At 47.2% G+C, this 24,114-nt stretch overlaps 1 protein-coding gene across 1 annotated transcript in view; it reads left to right on the top strand.

Moving 5' to 3' along the window:
* The window catches only part of myo10l3 (myosin X, like 3), a 159,101-nt gene that overhangs the window by 36,026 nt on the left and 98,961 nt on the right, over nt 1-24,114 (top strand). The window contains exons 4-10 of the mRNA XM_029702003.1: nt 2,570-2,757; nt 5,847-5,981; nt 6,693-6,817; nt 6,911-7,009; nt 18,930-19,036; nt 20,703-20,832; nt 22,526-22,644. Of these exons, the coding sequence (XP_029557863.1) occupies nt 2,570-2,757; nt 5,847-5,981; nt 6,693-6,817; nt 6,911-7,009; nt 18,930-19,036; nt 20,703-20,832; nt 22,526-22,644 (903 nt within the window). The remainder of the gene's footprint in view (nt 1-2,569; nt 2,758-5,846; nt 5,982-6,692; nt 6,818-6,910; nt 7,010-18,929; nt 19,037-20,702; nt 20,833-22,525; nt 22,645-24,114) is intronic.

Raw genomic sequence — 24,114 nt, forward strand, 5'->3', positions numbered from 1 at the left:
ACAAGACTGTAACTACTAATTGGTCACCACGAAATTGGGGAGAAAAAGGGGTAAAAGCAAATAAAATGTCAAATATATATATATATTTTGCTCATTTGCATAGTTAATTGTTTATTTCCAGCATTCACTTCCAACATTTAAATATAATTTACACTGCCATCGTTTCTTTTGTCTTAGTATGCCTCTTTTTCTTTTCCTTGACAGAATCATTATTCTCCTTTATGACTGGGCATTTTCAGAAGTTCTTACTTTCGCCACTAGAGGGTGATCTTCTGATTTCTATTCATCTGTACTCCAGTTAGCTTACAGATCTCAGTTGTTAGCAGCCAATGGCTAGCAGTTTTTTACTGGCGATTTAACAACAGATGATTGCTGTAATTTTTTCGGAGTCATTAATGAATTATTTAATGTAACACATTAAACCTCGTATTGAACAATTCATGGTAAAATTGTAAAACAATTAATTCAGACCTTGTTGTTTTTATTTGAAACAGGTGTTTATTTGCTGAAATGTGTGCCGTTGCCCGGCTATTAAAGGATACTTTTTTTTTTTAATAGCCGTTGCCCGGCTATTAAAGGAGAGTTTTACAGTATATTGGTCCAGGTAATCTATATATAAAAGATTATTCAGATGTGAACATGTATTCACATGACTTAATTCATGAAATGTGTAAAAAATGCAGTAACCCCATGCGTCCAATGAATAAAAATACACTGTTATATATATTTACATTTTACATTTTAGTCATTTAGCAGACGCTCTTATCCAGAGCAACTTACAGTAGTGAATGCATACATTTCATTTCATTTTTTATAAAAAATAATAATAATAATTCGTACTGGTCCCCCGTGGGAATCGAACCAACAACCCTGGCGTTGCAAACACCATGCTCTATCAACTGAGCCACATTATTATTAAGTAACTGGTTCCACAGACTTTTTTTATTTTTTGTTTTTGTTTACTGAACTTTTCAATTAGTGTCATCTGAATATAAAATGTTAAGTTGGCCCAAACTTAGCTCCAACTTGAGAACTTAGGCAACAATTCAGTCAACGTAAAATGTGCTCAACTTGTCTCATATGTTGAATAAACTATTAGATTTACCACGATATCTAATACATCGGTTAAGATATGGCAGCCGTTTACATCATATCTTTCACGTGATGATGGGCAACACGACATACAAACCCACCCTGATCCACTGTTATTATTTTGAATCCTGAGCGTAATCCTTATACTGTACAGTCAAATATCAATGAAGCGCCAATTCCTTAAGAGTAATGTTGGGTTCTGTTTTTGTTTCTCCTGTTGAGGGGGTTGGGGGGAGTATTCTCGATGTATTGTTTGCTGTCATTATCTGTCTGTTTTGTAAAACTGAGCATTCATTAACAAAAAAAATCTAAAATAAAAATATATCTATATAAATAAAACCTTTTCTGAAGTTGGAGCTAAGTTTGGGCCAGCTAAAACATTTACATTCCGGTAACATGGATTAAAAAGTCTGTGGAACCAGTTAGTTGATAATAATTAGTTCCAACTACTAGAATATGTTTTTATTACAGTGTAGTGCCCGATAAAAACCTCCTGTTGTAGACAAACACTTTGGCCACATTTATAAAAACATTCCTTCAGATTTGTCCATCAGCAGTCTCAGAAAACAGGTGTACCGAAGGAAATGTTTTGTCTTCGTTATGGACATGAATGGGTTAAGTAAGAGAACTGGGCCGTAGTTCGATTGCTCGCCCCCCCCCCCCCCGTGTTAGGAAGTGGGACAATCAATGGTTGACAGTGTTCAAATCTTCTCTGTATTTGAGCTGGTCTTTGTACAAGCCAATTCAATCATTTACACAATATCCAATATTGTTTTGTTTTACATAACCATGTTTAAATGTAACTTTCACTAGGCTGTGTGTAGACTGAGTGCAATGACCCCCCCCCCCCCCCCCCCCCCCCCCTAAAACACATTTTACCCAGGCTTCTGGGTAATAACACAAGAAGTCAGGATTGATAATCCTTCCCTGTGTTTTCCTCTCTCCTCTCCTCCATCCCCCTTCCTCTATCCTTCTTTCTCCTCTTCTCCTCTCTCCCCGGTCTCCTCTTCTCCTCTCTCCCCGGTCTCCTCTTCTCCTCTCTCCCCGGTCTCCTCTTCTCCTCTCTCCCCGGTCTCCTCTTCTCCTCTCTCCCCGGTCTCGTCTTCTCCTCTCTCCCCGGTCTCCTCTTCTCCTCTCTCCCCGGTCTCCTCTTCTCCTCTCTCCCCGGTCTCCTCTTCTCCTCTCTCCCCGGTCTCCTCTTCTCCTCTCTCCCCGGTCTCCTCTTCTCCTCTCTCCCCGGTCTCCTCTTCTCCTCTCTCCCCGGTCTCCTCTTCTCCTCTCTCCCCGGTCTCCTCTCCTCTATCCTCCCCGGTCTCCTCTCCTCTATCCTCCTCTGTCTCCTCTCCTCTATCCTCCTCTGTCTCCTCTCCTCTATCCTCCTCTGTCTCCTCTCCTCTATCCTCCTCTGTCTCCTCTCCTCTATCCTCCTCTGTCTCCTCTCCTCTATCCTCCTCTTCTCCTCTCTCCCCTGTCTCAGACCAACATAGGCTCTATCCTATCAGCGGTGAACCCCTATAAACAGATCCCAGGTCTGTACGACCCAGCAGCAGTCGACCTGTATAGCAGACACCATCTGGGAGAGCTGCCCCCTCACATCTTCGCTGTGGCCAACGAGTGTTACCGCTGCCTCTGGAAGAGACACGACAGCCAGTGTGTTCTCATCAGGTCAGTTCACCAGTACACACACACACACACACATCAGTTCACCAGGGGCCTTTGGGAGCCCACATGGGAACATGGCATTAACTAGTAGCTACTGTAGTCACAAGAGATGTAGTTTTAATACATGGGTCACCTTGTCATATGTATTTTTTAAACATTTCGTCATATGTAATGTGTGTTCGTAGTGCAGGATTTGGAGCCTCATATTGAAGAGATATGTTATATGATAGCTGACATACAGTGCCTAAGGAAAGTATTCACCCCTGGACTTTATCCATATTTTGTTACTTTACAGCCTTATTCTGAAATGGATTATATTGTTTTTTTCCCCCCACTCATCAATCTACACACAATACCCCATAATGACATCACAATACCCCATAATGACATCACAATACCCCCATAATGACATCACAATACCCCATAATGACATCACAATACCCCATAATGACATCACAATACCCCATAATGACAACGCGAAAACAGGTTTTTAGAAAAAAGTCCGGGCTCTGGCTGGGCCTCTCAAGGACATTCAGAGACTTGTCCCAAAGCCTCTCCTGCGTTGTCTTGGCTGTGTGCTTAGGGTCGTTGTCCTGTTAGAAGGTGAACCTTCACCCCAGTCTGAAGTCCTGAGAGCTCTGGAGCAGGTTTTCATCAAGGATTTCTCTGTACTTTGCTTCATTCATCTTTCCCTCGATCCTGACTAGTCTCCCAGTCCCTGCCGCTGAAAAACATCCCTACAGCATGATGCTGCCACCACCATGCTTCACCGTAGGGATGGTGCCAGGTTTCCTCCAGACGTGACGCTTGGCATTCAGGCCAAAGAGTTTGATCTTGGTTTCATCAGACCAGAGAATCTTATTTCTCATGGTCAGAGTCTTTAGGTGGCTTTTGGCAAACTCCAAGCAGGCTGTCATGCCTTTTACTGAGGAGTCTGGCCACTCTACCATAAAGGTCTGATTTGTGGAGTGCTGCAGAGATGGGAGAACCATCCAGAAGGTCAACCATCTCCACAGAGGAACTCTGGAGCTCTGTCAGAGTGACCATCAGGTTCTTGGTCACCTCCCTGACCAAGGCCCTTCTCCCACGATTGCTCAGTTTGGCCGGGCAGCCAGCTCTAGGAAGAGCATTGGTGGTTCCAAACTTCTTCCTTAAAAGAATGATTGAGGTCACTGTGTTCTTGGGGACCTTCAATGCTGCAGAAATGTTTTGGTACCCTTCCCCAGATCTGTGTCTCGACACAATCCTGTCTCTGAGCTCTACGGACAATTCCTTCAACCTCATGGCTTGGTTTCTGCTCTGACATGCACTGTCAACTGTGGGACCTTATATAGACAGGTGTGTGCCTTTCCAAATCAAGTCCAATCAATTGAATTTACCACAGGTGGACTCCAATCATGTTGTAGAAACATCTCAAGGATGATCAATGGAAACAGGAAGCACCTGAGCTCAATTTCAAGTCTCATAGCAAAGGGTCTGAATACTTATGTAAATAAGGTATATCTGTTTTTTATTTTTATTCATTTGCAAACATTTCTAAAAACCTGTTTTTGCTTTGTCATTATTGGGGTACTGTGTGTAGATTGGTGAAGAACAACTTTTATTTATTTTAGAAAAAAACTGTAACGTAACAAAATGTGGAATATGTCAAGGGCTCTGAATACTTTCCTAATGCACTGTCTCCAGTATAGAGTCAGTAGCAGGGCTGGTCATATCTGTGTGTCTGTCTCCAGTATAGAGTCAGTAGCAGGGCTGGTCATATCTGTGTGTCTGTCTCCAGTATAGAGTCAGTAGCAGGGCTGGTCATATCTGTGTGTCTGTCTCCAGTATAGAGTCAGTAGCGGGGCTGGTCATATCTGTGTGTCTGTCTCCAGTATAGAGTCAGTAGCAGGGCTGGTCATATCTGTGTGTCTGTCTCCAGTATAGAGTCAGTAGCAGGGCTGGTCATATCTGTGTGTCTGTCTCCAGTATAGAGTCAGTAGCAGGGCTGGTCATATCTGTGTGTCTGTCTCCAGTATAGAGTCAGTAGCAGGGCTGGTCATATCTGTGTGTCTGTCTCCAGTATAGAGTCAGTAGCGGGGCTGGTCATATCTGTGTGTCTGTCTCCAGTATAGAGTCAGTAGCGGGGCTGGTCATATCTGTGTGTCTGTCTCCAGTATAGAGTCAGTAGCGGGGCTGGTCATATCTGTGTGTCTGTCTCCAGTATAGAGTCAGTAGCGGGGCTGGTCATATCTGTGTGTCTGTCTCCAGTATAGAGTCAGTAGCGGGGCTGGTCATATCTGTGTGTCTGTCTCCAGTATAGAGTCAGTAGCGGGGCTGGTCATATCTGTGTGTCTGTCTCCAGTATAGAGTCAGTAGCGGGGCTGGTCATATCTGTGTGTCTGTCTCCAGTATATAGTCAGTAGCAGGGCTGGTCATATCTGTGTGTCTGTCTCCAGTATAGAGTCAGTAGCAGGGCTGGTCATATCTGTGTGTCTGTCTCCAGTATAGAGTCAGTAGCAGAGCTGGTCATATCTGTGTGTCTGTCTCCAGTATAGAGTCAGTAGCAGGGCTGGTCATATCTGTGTGTCTGTCTCCAGTATAGAGTCAGTAGCAGGGCTGGTCATATCTGTGTGTCTGTCTCCAGTATAGAGTCAGTAGCGGGGCTGGTCATATCTGTGTGTCTGTCTCCAGTATAGAGTCAGTAGCGGGGCTGGTCATATCTGTGTGTCTGTCTCCAGTATAGAGTCAGTAGCAGGGCTGGTCATATCTGTGTGTCTGTCTCCAGTATAGAGTCAGTAGCGGGGCTGGTCATATCTGTGTGTCTGTCTCCAGTATAGAGTCAGTAGCGGGGCTGGTCATATCTGTGTGTCTGTCTCCAGTATAGAGTCAGTAGCAGGGCTGGTCATATCTGTGTGTCTGTCTCCAGTATAGAGTCAGTAGCAGGGCTGGTCATATCTGTGTGTCTGTCTCCAGTGTAGAGTCAGTAGCGGGGCTGGTCATATCTGTGTGTCTCCAGTATAGAGTCAGTAGCGGGGCTGGTCATATCTGTGTGTCTGTCTCCAGTGTAGAGTTAGTAGCGGGGCTGTTCATATCTGTGTGTCTGTCTCCAGTGGAGAGTCGGGAGCAGGGAAAACAGAGAGCACCAAGCTGCTGCTGCAGTTCCTGTCTGTGATGTCCCAGAGGTCTGACGGGACAGCCCAGTCTGAGAGGAGCACCCGTGTGGAGCAGTCCATTATACAGAGCAGGTAACTGACTGATTCTACAGACATCCAGGACCCGTACAGGTCTGTCTGACGGTCGATGTGTCTCTTGTTACGTTCCCCAGCTAGAAAAACCAAAAATAGGTCGCTCAGACAGAAGAGGGAACTAAAAAAAAACGTAATTGAACAACCAAAACGAAACAGGTGGGGTTTTAGGAGGGTTTCTGAAAGATACTCATTGGGGGGGTGTCCCCTGAAAGTTGACTAGCAACAACAACTGGGACCTAAAAGACACCCACCATGAGACCCACTACATTTACCAAGAACAGGCAAATAAAATGAAAACCCACAGCAAACTTAAAGACAGGAAGTAAACCTAAAAGTGGAGCAAAACGCGCCCTACGTGCTAACAAGCTAAACGTGCTAAAGTCCAACCTCAAAACATAAATGGAAAAACCAAAGCATGTCTCTCTCTCTTTCTCTTTCTCTCTCTCTGTCTTTCTCTTTCAATTCGCTTTATTGGCATGACGTAACAATGTACATATTGCCAAAGCTTACTTTGGATATTTACAATATAAAAATAAATAAAAATGAGAATCAAAAATTGTCAACGGGACAACAATAACCAACGGTCAATATAACCATACATTCAACAATAATCATACAGTAGAGGACATGTCTTTCTCTCTCTGTCTCTCTCTCTCTCTCTCTCTCTGTCTTCCTCCCTTTTTCCACCCCTCTCTCTTTCTCCTCCAGCCCCATCATGGAGGCGTTTGGGAATGCCAAGACGGTGTACAACAACAACTCTTCCCGCTTTGGGAAGTTTATCCAGCTCCACTTCTCCCAGTGTGGGAACATCCATGGAGGCTGCATCATAGACTGTATCCCTAAAACACTGTCACTCACTCACTCACTCACTCACTCACTCACTGTGTGTGTTCTCATCTGTGTTCTCCTTAACTTCACACCTTCAGATTTACTTGAAAAGAATCGTGTGGTGAGACAGAACCCTGGAGAGAGGAACTATCATGTCTTCTACGCTCTGCTGGCCGGGGCCGACGAGGACCACAGAGGTCGTAACCTTTCTGTAGAGACTCCTACACTAGGGGACAGTTATAACACAGCATCCTAACCTTCCTGTAGACTCCTACACTAGGGGACAGTTATAACACAGCATCCTAACCTTCCTGTAGAGACTCCTACACTAGGGGACAGTTATAACACAGCATCCTAACCTTCCTGTAGAGACTCCTACACTAGGGGACAGTTATAACACAGCATCCTAACCTTCCTGTAGAGACTCCTACACTAGGGGACAGTTATAACACAGCATCCTAACCTTCCTGTAGAGACTCCTACACTAGGGGACAGTTATAACACAGCATCCTAACCTTCCTGTAGAGACTCCTACACTAGGGGACAGTTATAACACAGCATCCTAACCTTCCTGTAGAGACTCCTACACTAGGGGACAGTTATAACACAGCATCCTAACCTTCCTGTAGAGACTCCTACACTAGGGGACAGTTATAACACAGCATCCTCTGTAGTTTACTGAACTACTGGAGTCTTTAAAACTTGCAAGCCGAAGAACACCATCCCAACCGTGAAGCACGGGGTTGGCAGCATCATGTTGTGGGGGTGCTTTGCTGCAGGAGGGACTGGTGCACTTCACAAAATAGATGGCATCGTGAGGTAGGAAAATTATGTGGATATATTGAAGCAACATCTCAAGACATCAGTCAGGAAGTTAAAGCTTGGTCGCAAATGGGGAAAAGTATGCCATCTGGCTTGCTTGATATAAGGAAGTTGAAATGATGTATACTTTTGATACTTAAGTATATTTCAAACAAAATACTTTTAGACTTTTACTCAAGTAGTATTTTACTGGGTGACTTTCACTTTACCTTGAGTAGTTTTCTGTTAAGGTATCTTTACTTTTACAGAAGTATGACTGTTGGGTACTTTTCCCACAGCTGATATTTTTTTAAAGAGAAATGCCATTGCGTCCAAGGTGCAATTTAGAAGTAGCCCAAAAACCAGCCACCCGCGACCAATACATTTTCCCTAGCAACATCGTTTTCAAATTTGGCCTCTAAACCGCGAACATGGCAACACTGCTCTGAGAGGTAGCTCTGAGAGGTAGCTCTGAGAGGTAGCTCTGAGAGGTAGCTCCCTGTGAGAGGTAGCTCCCTGTGAGAGGTAGCTCCCTGTGAGAGGTAGCTCCCTGTGAGAGGTAGCTCCCTGTGGGAGCTCTGTGAGAGGTAGCTCCCTGTGGGAGCTCTGTGGGAGCTAGCTCTGTGAGAGGTAGGAGCTCTGTGGGAGCTAGGAGCTCTGTGAGAGGTAGGAGCTCTGTGAGAGGTAGGAGCTCTGTGAGAGGTAGGAGCTCTGTGAGAGGTAGGAGCTCTGTGAGAGGTAGGAGCTCTGTGAGAGGTAGGAGCTCTGTGAGAGGTAGGAGCTCTGTGAGGTAGGAGCTCTGAGAGGTAGGAGCTCTGAGAGGTAGGAGCTCTGTGATGTAGCTCTGAGAGGTAGCCTACAGCAGTGGTTCTCATCCTGGGGACCCACATTTTACAATGACAATTGAGTCCAAACCCAATACTATGGACTGTTGATGATTACATTTTGTAATGTTGTATTGCAGTTTCTGCCTTGGGCTGGTTTCACTAAGAAATAGACTTTGTCTCACTGGTCTACTATTATGGTATTAAAGAAAGTCATTACACAGCCATATTAGCTGACAAAACATGTATTATCAATTCAAAGAGAATAAGCCATGATCAGACTCAGAACATAACATCAAGATCAGGCCAATAATGTTAACAGGAACACACACCAGGCCAATAATGTTAACAGGAACACACACCAGTCCTATAATGTTAACAGGAACACACACCAGGCCAATAATGTTAACAGGAACACACACCAGGCCAATAATGTTAACAGGAACACACACCAGGCCAATAATGTTAACAGGAACACACACCAGGCCAATAATGTTAACAGGAACACACACCAGTCCTATAATGTTAACAGGAACACACACCAGGCCAATAATGTTAACAGGAACACACACCAGGCCAATAATGTTAATGCACAGGAACACACACCAGGCCAATAATGTTAACAGGAACACACACCAGGCCAATAATGTTAACAGGAACACACACCAGGCCAATAATGTTAATGAACTGGAACACACACCAGGCCAATAATGTTAATGCACAGGAACACACACCAGTCCTATAATGTTAACAGGAACACACACCAGGCCAATAATGTTAACAGGAACACACACCAGGCCAATAATGTTAACAGGAACACACACCAGGCCAATAATGTTAATGCACAGGAACACACACCAGGCCAATAATGTTAACAGGAACACACACCAGGCCAATAATGTTAACAGGAACACACACCAGGCCAATAATGTTAATGAACAGGAACACACACCAGGCCAATAATGTTAATGCACAGGAACACACACCAGTCCTATAATGTTAACAGGAACACACACCAGGCCAATAATGTTAACAGGAACACACACCAGGCCAATAATGTTAACAGGAACACACACCAGTCCTATAATGTTAACAGGAACACACACCAGTCCTATAATGTTAACAGGAACACACACCAGTCCTATAATGTTAATCCACACGAACACACACCAGGCCTATAATGTTAACAGGAACACACACCAGTCCAATAATGTTAACAGGAACACACACCAGTCCTATAATGTTAACAGGAACACACACCAGTCCTATAATGTTAACAGGAACACACACCAGTCCTATAATGTTAATCCACACGAACACACACCAGGCCTATAATGTTAACAGGAACACACACCAGTCCTATAATGTTAACAGGAACACACACCAGTCCAATAATGTTAACAGGAACACACACCAGGCCAATAATGTTAACAGGAACACACACCAGGCCAATAATGTTAATGCACACGAACACACACCAGTCCTATAATGTTAATGAACAGGAACACACACCAGTCCTATAATGTTAATGAACAGGAACACACACCAGTCCTATAATGTTAACAGGAACACACACCAGGCCAATAATGTTAACAGGAACACACACCAGTCCTATAATGTTAATGAACAGGAACAAACACCAGTCCAATAATGTTAACAGGAACACACACCAGTCCTATAATGTTAATGAACAGGAACACACACCAGTCCTATAATGTTAACAGGAACACACACCAGTCCTATAATGTTAATGCACACGAACACACACCAGTCCTATAATGTTAATGAACAGGAACACACACCAGTCCTATAATGTTAACAGGAACACACACCAGGCCAATAATGTTAACAGGAACACACACCAGTCCTATAATGTTAATGAACAGGAACAAACACCAGTCCAATAATGTTAACAGGAACACACACCAGTCCTATAATGTTAATGAACAGGAACACACACCAGTCCTATAATGTTAATGAACAGGAACACACACCAGTCCTATAATGTTAATGAACAGGAACACACACCAGTCCTATAATGTTAATGAACAGGAACACACACCAGTCCTATAATGTTAATGAACAGGAACACACACCAGTCCTATAATGTTAATGAACAGGAACACACACCAGTCCTATAATGTTAACTGGAACACACACCAGTCCTATAATGTTAACAGGAACACACACCAGTCCTATAATGTTAACAGGAACACACACCAGTCCTATAATGTTAACAGGAACACACACCAGTCCTATAATGTTAACAGGAACACACACCAGGCCAATAATGTTAATGCACACGAACACACACCAGTCCTATAATGTTAATGAACAGGAACACACACCAGTCCTATAATGTTAATGAACAGGAACACACACAAGTCCTATAATGTTAATGAACAAGAACACACACCAGTCCTATAATGTTAATGCACACGAACACACACCAGTCCTATAATGTTAATGAACAGGAACACACACCAGGCCAATAATGTTAATGCACACGAACACACACCAGGCCAATAATGTTAACAGGAACACACACCAGTCCTATAATGTTAACAGGAACACACACCAGTCCTATAATGTTAATGAACAAGAACACACACCAGTCCTATAATGTTAATGCACACGAACACACACCAGTCCTATAATGTTAATGAACAGGAACACACACCAGGCCAATAATGTTAATGCACACGAACACACACCAGGCCAATAATGTTAACAGGAACACACACCAGTCCTATAATGTTAACAGGAACACACACCAGGCCAATAATGTTAATGCACACGAACACACACCAGTCCTATAATGTTAATGAACAGGAACACACACCAGTCCTATAATGTTAATGAACAGGAACACACACCAGTCCTATAATGTTAATGAACAGGAACACACACCAGTCCAATAATGTTAACAGGAACACACACCAGTCCTATAATGTTAATGAACAGGAACACACACCAGTCCTATAATGTTAATGCACACGAACACACACCAGTCCTATAATGTTAATGAACAGGAACACACACCAGTCCTATAATGTTAACAGGAACACACACCAGTCCTATAATGTTAATGCACACGAACACACACCAGTCCTATAATGTTAATGAACAGGAACACACACCAGTCCTATAATGTTAATGAACAGGAACACACACCAGTCCTATAATGTTAATGAACAGGAACACACACCAGTCCTATAATGTTAATGAACAGGAACACACACCAGTCCTATAATGTTAATGAACAGGAACACACACCAGTCCTGTAATGTTAATGAACAGGAACACACACCAGTCCTGTAATGTTAATGAACAGGAACACACACCAGTCCTGTAATGTTAACAGGAACACACACCAGTCCTATAATGTTAATGAACAGGAACACACACCAGTCCTATAATGTTAACAGGAACACACACCAGTCCTATAATGTTAATGAACAGGAACACACACCAGTCCCATAATGTTAACAGGAACACACACCAGTCCTATAATGTGAACAGGAACACACACCAGTCCTACATTTACATTTAAGTCATTTAGCAGACGCTCTTATCCAGAGCGACTTACAAATTGGTGCATTCACCTTAAGATATCCAGTGGAACGACCACTTTACAATAGGGCATCTAAATCTTTTGGGGGGGGGGGGGGTAGAAGGATTACTTTATCCTATCCCAGGTATTCCTTAAAGAGGTGGGGTCTCCGGAAGGTGGTGATTGACTCCGCTGTCCTGGCGTCGTGAGGGAGCTTGTTCCACCATTGGGGTGCCAGAGCAGCGAACAGTTTTGACTGGGCTGAGCAGGAGCTGTGCTTCCTCAGAGGTAGGGAGGCGAGCAGGCCAGAGGTGGATGAACGCAGTGCCCTTGTTTGGGTGTAGGGCCTGATCAGAGCCTGAAGGTACGGAGGTGCCGTTCCCCTCACAGCTCCGTAGGCAAGCACCATGGACTTGTAGCGGATGCGAGCTTCAACTGGAAGCCAGTGGAGAGAGCGGAGGAGCGGGGTGACGTGAGAGAACTTGGGAAGGTTGAACACCAGACGGGCTGCGGCGTTCTGGATGAGTTGTAGGGGTTTAATGGCACAGGCAGGGAGCCCAGCCAACAGCGAGTTGCAGTAATCCAGACTGGAGATGACAAGTGCCTGGACTAGGACCTGCGCCGCTTCCTGTGTGAGGCAGGGTCGTACTCTGCGAATGTTGTAGAGCATGAACCTACAGGATCGGGTCACCGCCTTGATGTTAGTGGAGAACGACAGGGTGTTGTCCAGGATCACGCCAAGGTTCTTAGCACTCTGGGAGGAGGACACAAGGGAGTTGTCAACCGTGATGGCGAGATCATGGAACGGGCAGTCCTTCCCTGGGAGGAGGAGCAGCTCCGTCTTGCCGAGGTTCAGCTTGAGGTGGTGAGCCGTCATCCACACTGATATGTCTGCCAGACATGCAGAGATGCGATTCGCCACCTGGTTATCAGAAGGGGGAAAGGAGAAGATCAATTGTGTGTCGTCTGCGTAGCAATGATAGGAGAGACCATGTGAGGATATGACCGAGCCAAGTGACTTGGTGTATAGTGAGAATAGGAGAGGGCCTAGAACAGAGCCCTGGGGGACACCAGTGGTGAGAGCACGTGGTGCGGAGACAGATTCTCGCCACGCCACCCGGTAGGAGCGACCTGTCAGGTAGGACGCAATCCAAGCGTGGGCTGCGCCGGAGATGCCCAGCTCGGAGAGGGTGGAGAGGAGGATCTGATGGTTCACAGTATCAAAGGCAGCAGATAGGTCTAGAAGGATGAGAGCAGAGGAGAGAGAGTTAGCTTTAGCAGTGCGGAGAGCCTCCGTGACACAGAGAAGAGCAGTCTCAGTTGAATGCCCAGTCTTGAAACCTGACTGATTAGGATCAAGAAGGTCATTCTGAGAGAGATAGCAGGAGAGCTGGCCAAGGACGGCACGTTCAAGAGTTTTGGAGAGAAAAGAAAGAAGGGATACTGGTCTGTAGTTGTTGATATCGGAGGGATCGAGTGTAGGTTTTTTCAGAAGGGGTGCAACTCTCGCTCTCTTGAAGACGGAAGGGACGTAGCCAGCGGTCAAGGATGAGTTGATGAGCGAGGTGAGGTAGGGGAGAAGGTCTCCGGAAATGGTCTGGAGAAGAGAGGAGGGGATAGGGTCAAGTGGGCAGGTTGTTGGGCGGCCGGCCGTCACGAGACGCGAGATTTCATCTGGAGAGAGAGGGGAGAAAGAGGTCAAAGCACAGGGAAGGGCAGTGTGAGCAGGACCAGCGGTGTCGTTTGGCTTAGCAAACGAGGATCGGATGTCATCAGCCTTCTTTTCAAAATGGTTGACGAAGTCATCCGCAGAGAGAGAGGAGGAGGGGGGGGAGGGGGAGGAGGATTCAGGAGGGAGGAGAAGGTAGCAAAGAGCTTCCTAGGGTTAGAGGCAGATGCTTGGAATTTAGAGTGGTAGAAAGTGGCTTTAGCAGCAGAGACAGAAGAGGAAAATGTAGAGAGGAGGGCGTGAAAGGATGCCAGGTCCGCAGGGAGGCGAGTTTTCCTCCATTTCCGCTCGGCTGCCCGGAGCCCTGTTCTGTGAGCTCGCAGTGAGTCGTCGAGCCACGGCGCAGGAGTGGAGGACCGAGCCGGCCTGGAGGATAGGGGACAGAGAAAATCGAAGGATGCAGAAAGGGAGGAGAGGATGGTTGAGGAGGCAGAATCAGGAGATAGGTTGGAGAAGGTTTGAGCAGAGGGAAGAGATGATAGGATGGAAGAGGAGAGAGTAGCGGGGGAGAGAGAGCGAAGGTTGGGACGGCGCAATACCATCCGAGTAGGGGCAGAGTGAGAAGTGTTGGATGAGAGCGAGAGGGAAAAGGATACAAGGTAGTGGTCGGAGACTTGGAGGGGAGTTGCAATGAGATTAGTGGAAGAACAGCATCTAGTAAAGATGAGGTCAAGCGTATTGCCTGCCTTGTGAGTAGGGGGGGAAGGTGAGAGGGTGAGGTCAAAGGAGGAGAGGAGTGGAAAGAAGGAGGCAGAGAGGAATGAGTCAAAGGTAGACGTGGGGAGGTTAAAGTCACCCAGAACTGTGAGAGGTGAGCCATCCTCAGGGAAGGAACTTATCAAGGCATCAAGCTCATTGATGAACTCTCCAAGGGAACCTGGAGGGCGATAAATGATGAGGATGTTAAGCTTGAAAGGGCTGGTAACTGTGACAGCATGGAATTCAAATGAGGAGATAGACAGATGGGTCAGGGGAGAAAGAGAGAATGTCCACTTGGGAGAGATGAGGATTCCAGTGCCACCACCCCGCTGGCTCGATGCTCTAGGGGTATGCGAGAACACGTAGGCAGACGAGGAGAGAGCAGTAGGAGTAGCAGTGTTATCTGTGGTAATCCATGTTTCCGTCAGCGCCAGGAAGTCTAGGGACTGGAGGGTAGCATAGGCTGAGATGAACTCAGCCTTGTTGGCCGCAGACCGGCAGTTCCAGAGGCTGCCGGAGACCTGGAACTCCACGTGGGTCGTACGCGCTGGGACCACCAGGTTAGAGCGGCAGCGGCCACGTGGTGTGAAGCGTTTGTATGGCCTGTGCAGAGGGGAGAGAACAGGGATAGACAGACACATAGTTGACAAGCTACAGAAGAGGCTACGCTAATGCAAAGGAGATTGGAATGACAAGTGGACTACACGTCTCGAATGTTCAGAGAGTTAAGCTTACGTTGCGAAAATCTTATTGACTAAAATGACGAAAAATGCTAGCTAACTAACACAACACTACACTAATCAAGTCGTTCCGTTGTAATGTAATAGTTTCTACAGTGCTGCTAGTCGGTAGAGGTTGGCTATTATACAAAAGCAACTTTGAAACTAGCTAACATAACATAACACTAATCAAGACGTTCCTTTGTAACGTATTTAGTTTCTACAATGCTGCTCGTCGGTAATAGTTGGCTGGGTATGGAACAATGGCGTTGCGGGGGACGGCAATAGCTGGCTAGCTAACCTAGCTATTACTAAACTACACAATTATCAAGCTATGACAAAGACAGCTATGTAGCTAGCTAGCCAACACTGCACTAGTCAAATCGTTCCGTTGTAATGTAATAGTTTCTACAGCGCTGCTAGTCGGTAGCGGTTGGCTAGCTAGCGGTGTTGACTAGCTAGCAGCTAGCAGCCAGCAGTGTTGACTAGCTAGCAGTGTTGACTAGCTAGCAGTGTTGACTAGCTAGCAGCTAGCAGCCAGCAGTGTTGACTAGCTAGCAGTGTTGACTACGTTAGGAGGACGAAAAAAATAGCTGGCCTCGATAATTACTCTAATTACTCTAAACTACACAATTATCTTTGATAGCTAAGAAAAATTGTTCAGATCAAACAAACCAAACCGTTGTAATGTAAAGAAGTGTAATATTACCTGTGGAGCGAAGCGAAGTGCGACTGCTCGCTCCTATAATGTTAACAGGAACACACACCAGTCCAATAATGTTAACAGGAACACACACCAGTCCTATAATGTTAATGAACAGGAACACACACCAGTCCTATAATGTTAACAGGAACACACACCAGTCCATTAATGTTAACAGGAACACACACCAGTCCAATAATGTTAACAGGAACACACACCAGTCCATTAATGTTAACAGGAACACACACCAGTCCAATAATGTTAACAGGAACACACACCACTCCTATAATGTTAACAGGAACACACACCAGTCCTATAATGTTAATGAACAGGAACACACACCAGTCCTATAATGTTAACAGGAACACACACCAGTCCTATAATGTTAATGAACAGGAACACACACCAGTCCCATAATGTTAACAGGAACACACACCAGTCCTATAATGTTAAGGAACAGGAACACACACCAGTCCTATAATGTTAATGTTAACAGGAACACACACCAGTCCTATAATGTTAATGAACAGCAACACACACCAGTCCTATAATGTTAACAGGAACACACACCAGTCCTATAATGTGAACAGGAACACACACCAGTCCAATAATGTTAACAGGAACACACACCAGTCCCATAATGTTAACAGGAACACACACCAGTCCCATAATGTTAACAGGAACACACACCAGTCCCATAATGTGAACAGGAACACACACCAGTCCCATAATGTGAACAGGAACACACACCAGTCCCATAATGTGAACAGGAACACACACCAGTCCCATAATGTTAACAGGAACACACACCAGTCCTATAATGTTAACAGGAACACACACCAGTCCTATAATGTTAACAGGAACACACACCAGTCCAATAATGTGAACAGGAACACACACCAGTCCAATAATGTGAACAGGAACACACACCAGTCCTATAATGTTAACAGGAACACACACCAGTCCTATAATGTTAACAGGAACACACACCAGTCCAATAATGTTAACAGGAACACACACCAGTCCAATAATGTTAACAGGAACACACACCAGTCCAATAATGTTAACAGGAACACACACCAGTCCAATAATGTTAACAGGAACACACACCAGTCCTATAATATTATTGAACAGGAACACACACCAGTCCAATAATGTTAACAGGAACACACACCAGTCCAATAATGTTAACAGGAACACACACCAGTCCTATAATGTTAACAGGAACACACACCAGTCCTATAATATTATTGAACAGGAACACACACCAGTCCAATAATGTTAACAGGAACACACACCAGTCCAATAATGTTAACAGGAACACACACCAGTCCTATAATATTATTGAACAGGAACACACACCAGTCCAATAATGTTAACAGGAACACACACCAGTCCTATAATGTTAACAGGAACACACACCAGTCCTATAATATTATTGAACAGGAACACACACCAGTCCAATAATGTTAACAGGAACACACACCAGTCCAATAATGTTAACAGGAACACACACCAGTTTTTAAAATAGAACAACAATCATTAGAATTTGTTAATCATCAATTACTTGTCAATAGTTTGTGTTTTTAAAGATGTACGTTTTTAACCAGTTCAGTAACATGTAATATGAATGTCAGAATTAATTAATAATTAACATACTGAACAATAACTAATTTGCCTGTTTTTTATTTATGTTTTGTGTGTCTAAACCGGGGTTTGTTTCTTCAGTTTGATAAGTGATGCAACCTGTCAGGATGCTCTCGATGTTGCAGCTGTAGAACCTTTTGAGGATCTGAGGACCCATGCCAAATCTTTTCAGTCTCCTGAGGGGGAATAGGTTTTGTCGTGCCCTCTTCACGACTGTCTTGGTGTGCTTGGACCATGATAGTTTGTTGGTGATGTGGACACCAAGGAACTTGAAGCTCTCAACCTGCTCCACTACAGCCCCGTCGATGAGAATGGGGGCGTGCTCAGTCCTCCTTTTCCTGTAGTCCACAATCATCTCCTTAGTCTTGGCCACGTTGAGGGAGAGGTTGTTGTCCTGGCACCACACTGCCAGGTCTCTGATCTCCTCCCTATAGGCTGTCTCGTCGTTGTCGGTGATCAGGCCTACCACTGTTGTGTCGTCGGCAAACTTAATGGTGGTGTTGGAGTCGTGCCTGGCCATGCAGTTATGAGTGAACAGGGAGTACAGGAGGGGACTGAGCACGCACCCCTGAGGGCTCCAGTGTTGAGGATCAGTGTTGCAGATGTGTTGCTACATACCCTTACCACCTGGGGGCGGCCCGTCAGGAAGTCCAGGATCCAGTTGCAGAGGGAGGTGTTTAGTCCCAGGGTCCTTAGCTTAGTGATGAGCTTTGAGGGCACTATGGTGTTGAACGCTGAGCTGTAGTCAATGACTAGCATTTTCACATAGGTGTTCCTTTTGTCCAGGTGGGAAAGGGCAGTGTGGAGTGCAATAGAGATTGCATCATCTGTGGATCTGTTGGGGCGGTATGCAAATTGGAGTGGGTCTAGGGTTTCTGGGATAATGGTGTTTAATGTGAGCCATGACCAGCCTTTCAAAGCACTTCATACCTACAGATGTGAGTGCTACGGGTCGGTAGTCATTTAGGCAGGTTACCTTAGTGTTCTTGGGCACAGGGACTATGGTGGTCTGCTTTAAACATGTTGGTAATATCATTGTGTCTTGGATGCTTGGTGGCCAGATGTCTTTTAGTTTTGGAGGGGTTTATTTAAGATGCTCTTTCGAAGAGGATTTCAGAAGTTTTTTTAGAAACATGGGCAGGGACTCCACAATCCTAACGTTAGAGGGAAAGCTTGTTCCATCATTGGGGCGCCAGGACAAAAAAAAATGAGCTTTGACTGAGCTTCATTTACACAGGCAGTCCGATTGTGATCTTTTTCCAATAGTTGGGCTGCCTGTGTAAACGCATCCTTTGTGTGTCTGGAAAAGGTACATTTCCTGAAGAAAAATGTGTGTGCTTGCTTCAGCTGTGTGCGTGCTTGCTTCAGCTGTCTGCTTGCTTGCTTCAGCTGTCTGTGTGCTTGCTTCAGCTGTCTAAAGTTATTTTGTGTCTGTGTTCCAGAGCTGTACTTCCTGACAGAGGGCCCAGAGTCGTACCACTACCTGAGTCAGTCTGGCTGTGTGAAGGACAGGAGTCTAGATGACCTGAAGCTATATGACAGTGTTATGGTGAGATTGACTGGTCTATTTGTTATAGCTCTATGGGTTGTAGCTCTATGGGTTGTAGCTCTATGGGTTGTAGCTCTGTGGGTTGTAGCTCTGTGGGTTGTAGCTCTGTGGGTTGTAGCTCTATGTTGTAGCTCTGTGGGTTGAAGCTCTATGGGTTGTAGCTCTGTGGGTTGTAGCTCTATGTTGTAGCTCTGTGGGTTGAAGCTCTATGGGTTGTAGCTCTGTGGGTTGTAGCTCTGTGGGTTGTAGCTCTGTAGCTCTGTGGGTTGTAGCTCTGTGGGTTGTAGCTCTGTGGGTTGTAGCTCTGTGGGTTGTAGCTCTGTGGGTTGTAGCTCTATATGTTGTAGCTCTGTGGGTTGTAGCTCTGTGGGTTGTAGCTCTGTGGGTTGTAGCTCTGTGGGTTGTAGCTCTATATGTTATAGCTCTGTGGGTTGTAGCTCTGTGGGTTGTAGCTCTGTGGGTTGTAGCTCTATATGTTGTAGCTCTATATGTTGTAGCTCTATATGTTGTAGCTCTGTGGGTTGTAGCTCTGTGGGTTGTAGCTCTGTGGGTTGTAGCTCTCTATGTTATAGCTCTGTGGGTTGTAGCTCTATATGTTGTAGCTCTATATGTTATAGCTCTGTGGGTTGTAGCTCTCTATGTTATAGCTCTGTGGGTTGTAGCTCTATATGTTATAGCTCTGTGGGTTGTAGCTCTGTGGGTTGTAGCTCTGTGGGTTGTAGCTCTGTGGGTTGTAGAGGCAGTCTGAATGACAGGAGTCTAGATGACCTGAAGCTATATGACAGTGTTATGGTGAGATTGACTGGTCTGTATGGTCAGGGCTACATGCTGTACCTTATCATACTGCCACCAGAGGGCGCCATAACCATTATTAAAAACTACAGGCCCAGCCTTTATAGACACGGTCTATGAGACCAGCAAACATGTAAACATATGGGCCTGTTTTCAACAAACCTCTCAGAGTAGGAGTGCTGATCTAGGATCAGGTCCCATCTGTCCATGTGGTCTGTTTCATTATGATCTAGGATCAGGTCCCATCTGTCCATGTGGTCTGTTTCATTATGATCTGGGATCAGGTCCCATCTGTCCATGTGGTCTGTTTCATTGTGATCTGGGATCAGGTCCCATCTGTCCATGTGATCTGTTTCATTCAGGTCTCTCAACCAGTCTGTGTTCAGTAGGTCTCTCTGTGTTCAGTAGGTCTCTCAACCAGTCTGTGTTCAGTAGGTCTCTCTGTGTTCAGTAGGTCTCTCAACCAGTCTGTGTTCAGTAGGTCTCTCATCCAGTCTGTGTTCAGTAGGTCTCTCTGTGTTCAGTAGGTCTCTCTGTGTTCAGAAGGTCTCTCTGTGTTCAGAAGGTCTCTCTGTGTTCAGAAGGTCTCTCTGTGTTCAGAAGGTCTCTCTGTGTTCAGAAGGTCTCTCTGTGTTCAGTAGGTCTCTCTGTGTTCAGTAGGTCTCTCTGTTCAGTAGGTCTCTCAACCAGTCTGTGTTCAGCAGGTCTCTCATCCAGTCTGTGTTCAGCAGGTCTCTCATCCAGTCTGTGTTTAGTAGGTCTCTCAACCAGTCTGTGTTCAGTAGGTCTCTCAACCAGTCTGTGTTCAGTAGGTCTCTCAACCAGTCTGTGTTCAGTAGGTCTCTTAACCAGTCTCTGTCTCTGCTGCCACCAGGAGGCTCTGAAGGTGATGCAGTTCAGCGAGGAGGAGATACTTGATGTTTTCAAGCTGCTGTCTGCTGTTCTCCTGATGGGGAACATAGAGTTCATGACGGCTGGAGGAGCACAGATCACCTCTAAAGGAGGTGAGTAGAGAGCCTCTTCCACATGTTCTCTGCAGATCTTGACAGGGAGGATGGTTCTGCCACCTTCATCCTCACCCCGGCCCTCCCGAGGAAGCGTTGCTTCAGTGGCGAGAGAACGCTGAACAACACGCAGTAACATGCTCTTAGAATTCCTTTGTTACCTGGATCTCTCGTCTGACCCCATTTCCAGAGCACCACCAGGAACAAATCCACACGTGATAATGTTGGATCTAGTAACAGTGTGTGGTGTTAATACCAGGAATAAGAATAAACCTCAACGCCTTATTGCACACAGCAATAAGCTCCACCTCGTTCCTTAATTATTCTGTCCAAACTGCTCGGTCACTCACTCTCTAGCGGTCACTGTCTGTCTCTAGCGGTCAGTAATATCTGACTGTCTCTAGTGGTCAGTAATATCTGACTGTCTCTAGTGGTCAGTAACATCTGACTGTCTCTAGTGGTCACTGTCTGTCTCTAGTGGTCACTGTCTGTCTCTAGTGGTCACTGTCTGTCTCTAATGGTCACTGTCTGTCTCTAGCGGTCACTGACTGTCTCTAGCGGTCACTGACTGTCTCTAGCGGTCACTGTCTCTAGCGGTCACTGTCTGTCTCTAGCGGTCAGTAACATCTGTCTGTCTCTAGCGGTCACTGACTGTCTCTAGCGGTCACTGACTGTCTCTAGCGGTCACTGACTGTCTCTAGCGGTCACTGACTGTCTCTAGCGGTCACTGACTGTCTCTAGCGGTCACTGACTGTCTCTAGCGGTCACTGTCTGTCTCTAGCGGTCACTGGCTGTCTCTAGCGGTCACTGGCTGTCTCTAGCGGTCACTGGATGTCTCTAGCGGTCACTGTCTGTCTCTAGCGGTCAGTAACATCTGTCTGTCTCTAGCGGTCACTGTCTGTCTCTAGCGGTCAGTAACATCTGTCTGTCTCTAGCGGTCACTGTCTGTCTCTAGCGGTCACTGACTGTCTCTAGCGGTCACTGGCTGTCTCTAGCGGTCACTGGCTGTCTCTAGCGGTCACTGGCTGTCTCTAGCGGTCACTGACTGTCTCTAGCGGTCACTGTCTGTCTCTAGTGGTCAGTAACATCTGTCTGTCTCTAGCGGTCACTGACTGTCTCTAGCGGTCACTGACTGTCTCTAGCGGTCACTGACTGTCTCTAGCGGTCACTGACTGTCTCTAGCGGTCACTGTCTGTCTCTAGCGGTCACTGTCTGTCTCTAGCGGTCACTGACTGTCTCTAGCGGTCACTGACTGTCTCTAGCGGTCAGTAACATCTGTCTGTCTCTAGCGGTCACTGTCTGTCTCTAGTGGTCAGTAACATCTGTCTGTCTATAGCGGTCACTGACTGTCTCTAGCGGTCACTGTCTGTCTCTAGCGGTCACTGTCTGTCTCTAGCGGTCACTGTCTGTCTCTAGTGGTCCGTAACATCTGTCTGTCTCTAGCGGTCACTGACTGTCTCTAGCGGTCACTGTCTGTCTCTAGCGGTCACTGTCTGTCTCTAGCGGTCACTGACTGTCTCTAGCGGTCACTGACTGTCTCTAGCGGTCACTGGCTGTCTCTAGCGGTCACTGGCTGTCTCTAGCGGTCACTGTCTGTCTCTAGCGGTCACTGTCTGTCTCTAGTGGTCAGTAACACATCTGTGTCTCTCTCTCTCTCCAGTGGTCAGTAACACATCTGTGTCTCTCTCTCCAGTGGTCAGTAACGTCAGTGATCTGTTGGGCCTGGACTCGTTCCAGCTGTCTGAGGTTCTGACCCAGAGGTCCATGATCCTGAGAGGAGAGGAGATCTGTTCACCCCTCACTGTGGAACAGGTAAGATACCATACTACCCTGCCCTGCTGTCACGCCCTGCTACCCTGCCCTGCTGTCACGCCCTGCTACCCTGCTGTCACGCCCTTCTACCCTTCCCTGCTGTCACGCCATGCTACCCTGCCCTTCTTCCCTGCCCTTCTACCCTGCCCTACCATACTACCCTGCCCTCCTACCCTGCCCTGCTGTCACGCCCTGCTGTCACGCCCTGCTGTCACGCCCTGCTACCCTGCCCTGCTACCCTGCCCTGCTGTCACGCCCTGCTACCCTGACCTGCTACCCTGCCCTGCTGTCACGCCCTGCTACACTGCCCTGCTGTCACGTCCTTCTACCCTGCCCTGCTACCCTGTCCTGCTGTCACGCCCTGCTACCCTGTCTGCTACCCTGCCCTGCTGTCACGCCCTGCTGTCACGCCCTGCTACCCTGCCCTTCTACCCTGCCCTGCTACCCTGCCATTCTACCCTGCCCTGCTGTCACGCCCTGCTGCCCTGCTGTCACGCCCCTCTACCCTGCCCCTCTACCCTGCCCTGCTTCCCTGCCCTGCTGCCCTCCTACCCTGCCCTGCTACCGTGCCCTGCTGTCACGACCTTCTACCCTGCCATGCTACCCTGCCCTGCTACCCTGCCCTGCTGTCACGTCCTTCTACCCTGCTCTGCTACCCTGCCCTGCTGTCACGACCTTCTACCCTGCTACCCTGCTGTCACGCCCTGCTGTCACGCCCTGCTACCCTGCCCTTCTACCCTGCCCTTCTAACCCTGCCCTTCTACCCTGCCCTGCTACCCTGCCCTTCTACCCTGCCATGCTGTCACGCCCTGCTACCCTGCCCTGCTACCCTGCCCTGCTGTCACGCCCTGCTGTCACGCCCTGGCCTCCTACCCTGCCCTGCTACCCTGCCCTCTACCCTGCCCTGCTACCCTGCCCTTCTACCCTGCCCTTCTACCCTGCCCTCCTACACTGCTACCCTTCTACCCTTCTACCCTGCCCTGCTGTCACGCCCTGCTACCCTGCCCTGCTGTCACGCCCTGCTACCCTGCCCTGCTGTCATGCCCTCCTACCCTGTCCCGCTACCCTGCCCCGCTACCCTGCCCTGCTTCCCTGCCCTGCTGCCCTGCCCTGCTGTCACGCCCTGCTACCCTGCCCTCCTACCCTGCCCTCCTACCCTGCCCCGCTACCCTGCCCCGCTACCCTGCCCTGCTTCCCTGCCCTGCTGCCCTGCCCTGCTGTCACGCCCTGCTACCCTGCCCTGCTACCCTGCCCTGCTGTCACGCCCTGCTACCCTGCCCCGCTACCCTGCCCTGCTTCCCTGCCCTGCTACCCTGCCCCGCTACCCTGCCCTGCTACCCTGCCCTGCTACCCTGCCCTGCTACCCTGCCCTGCTACCCTGCCCCGCTACCCTGCCCCGCTACCCTGCCCCGCTACCCTGCCCTGCTTCCCTGCCCTGCTACCCTGCCCCGCTTCCCTGCCCTGCTACCC

Source organism: Salmo trutta, chromosome 20 (assembly GCF_901001165.1).
Source record: "Salmo trutta chromosome 20, fSalTru1.1, whole genome shotgun sequence".
Classification (NCBI taxonomy): Eukaryota; Metazoa; Chordata; class Actinopteri; order Salmoniformes; family Salmonidae; genus Salmo; species Salmo trutta.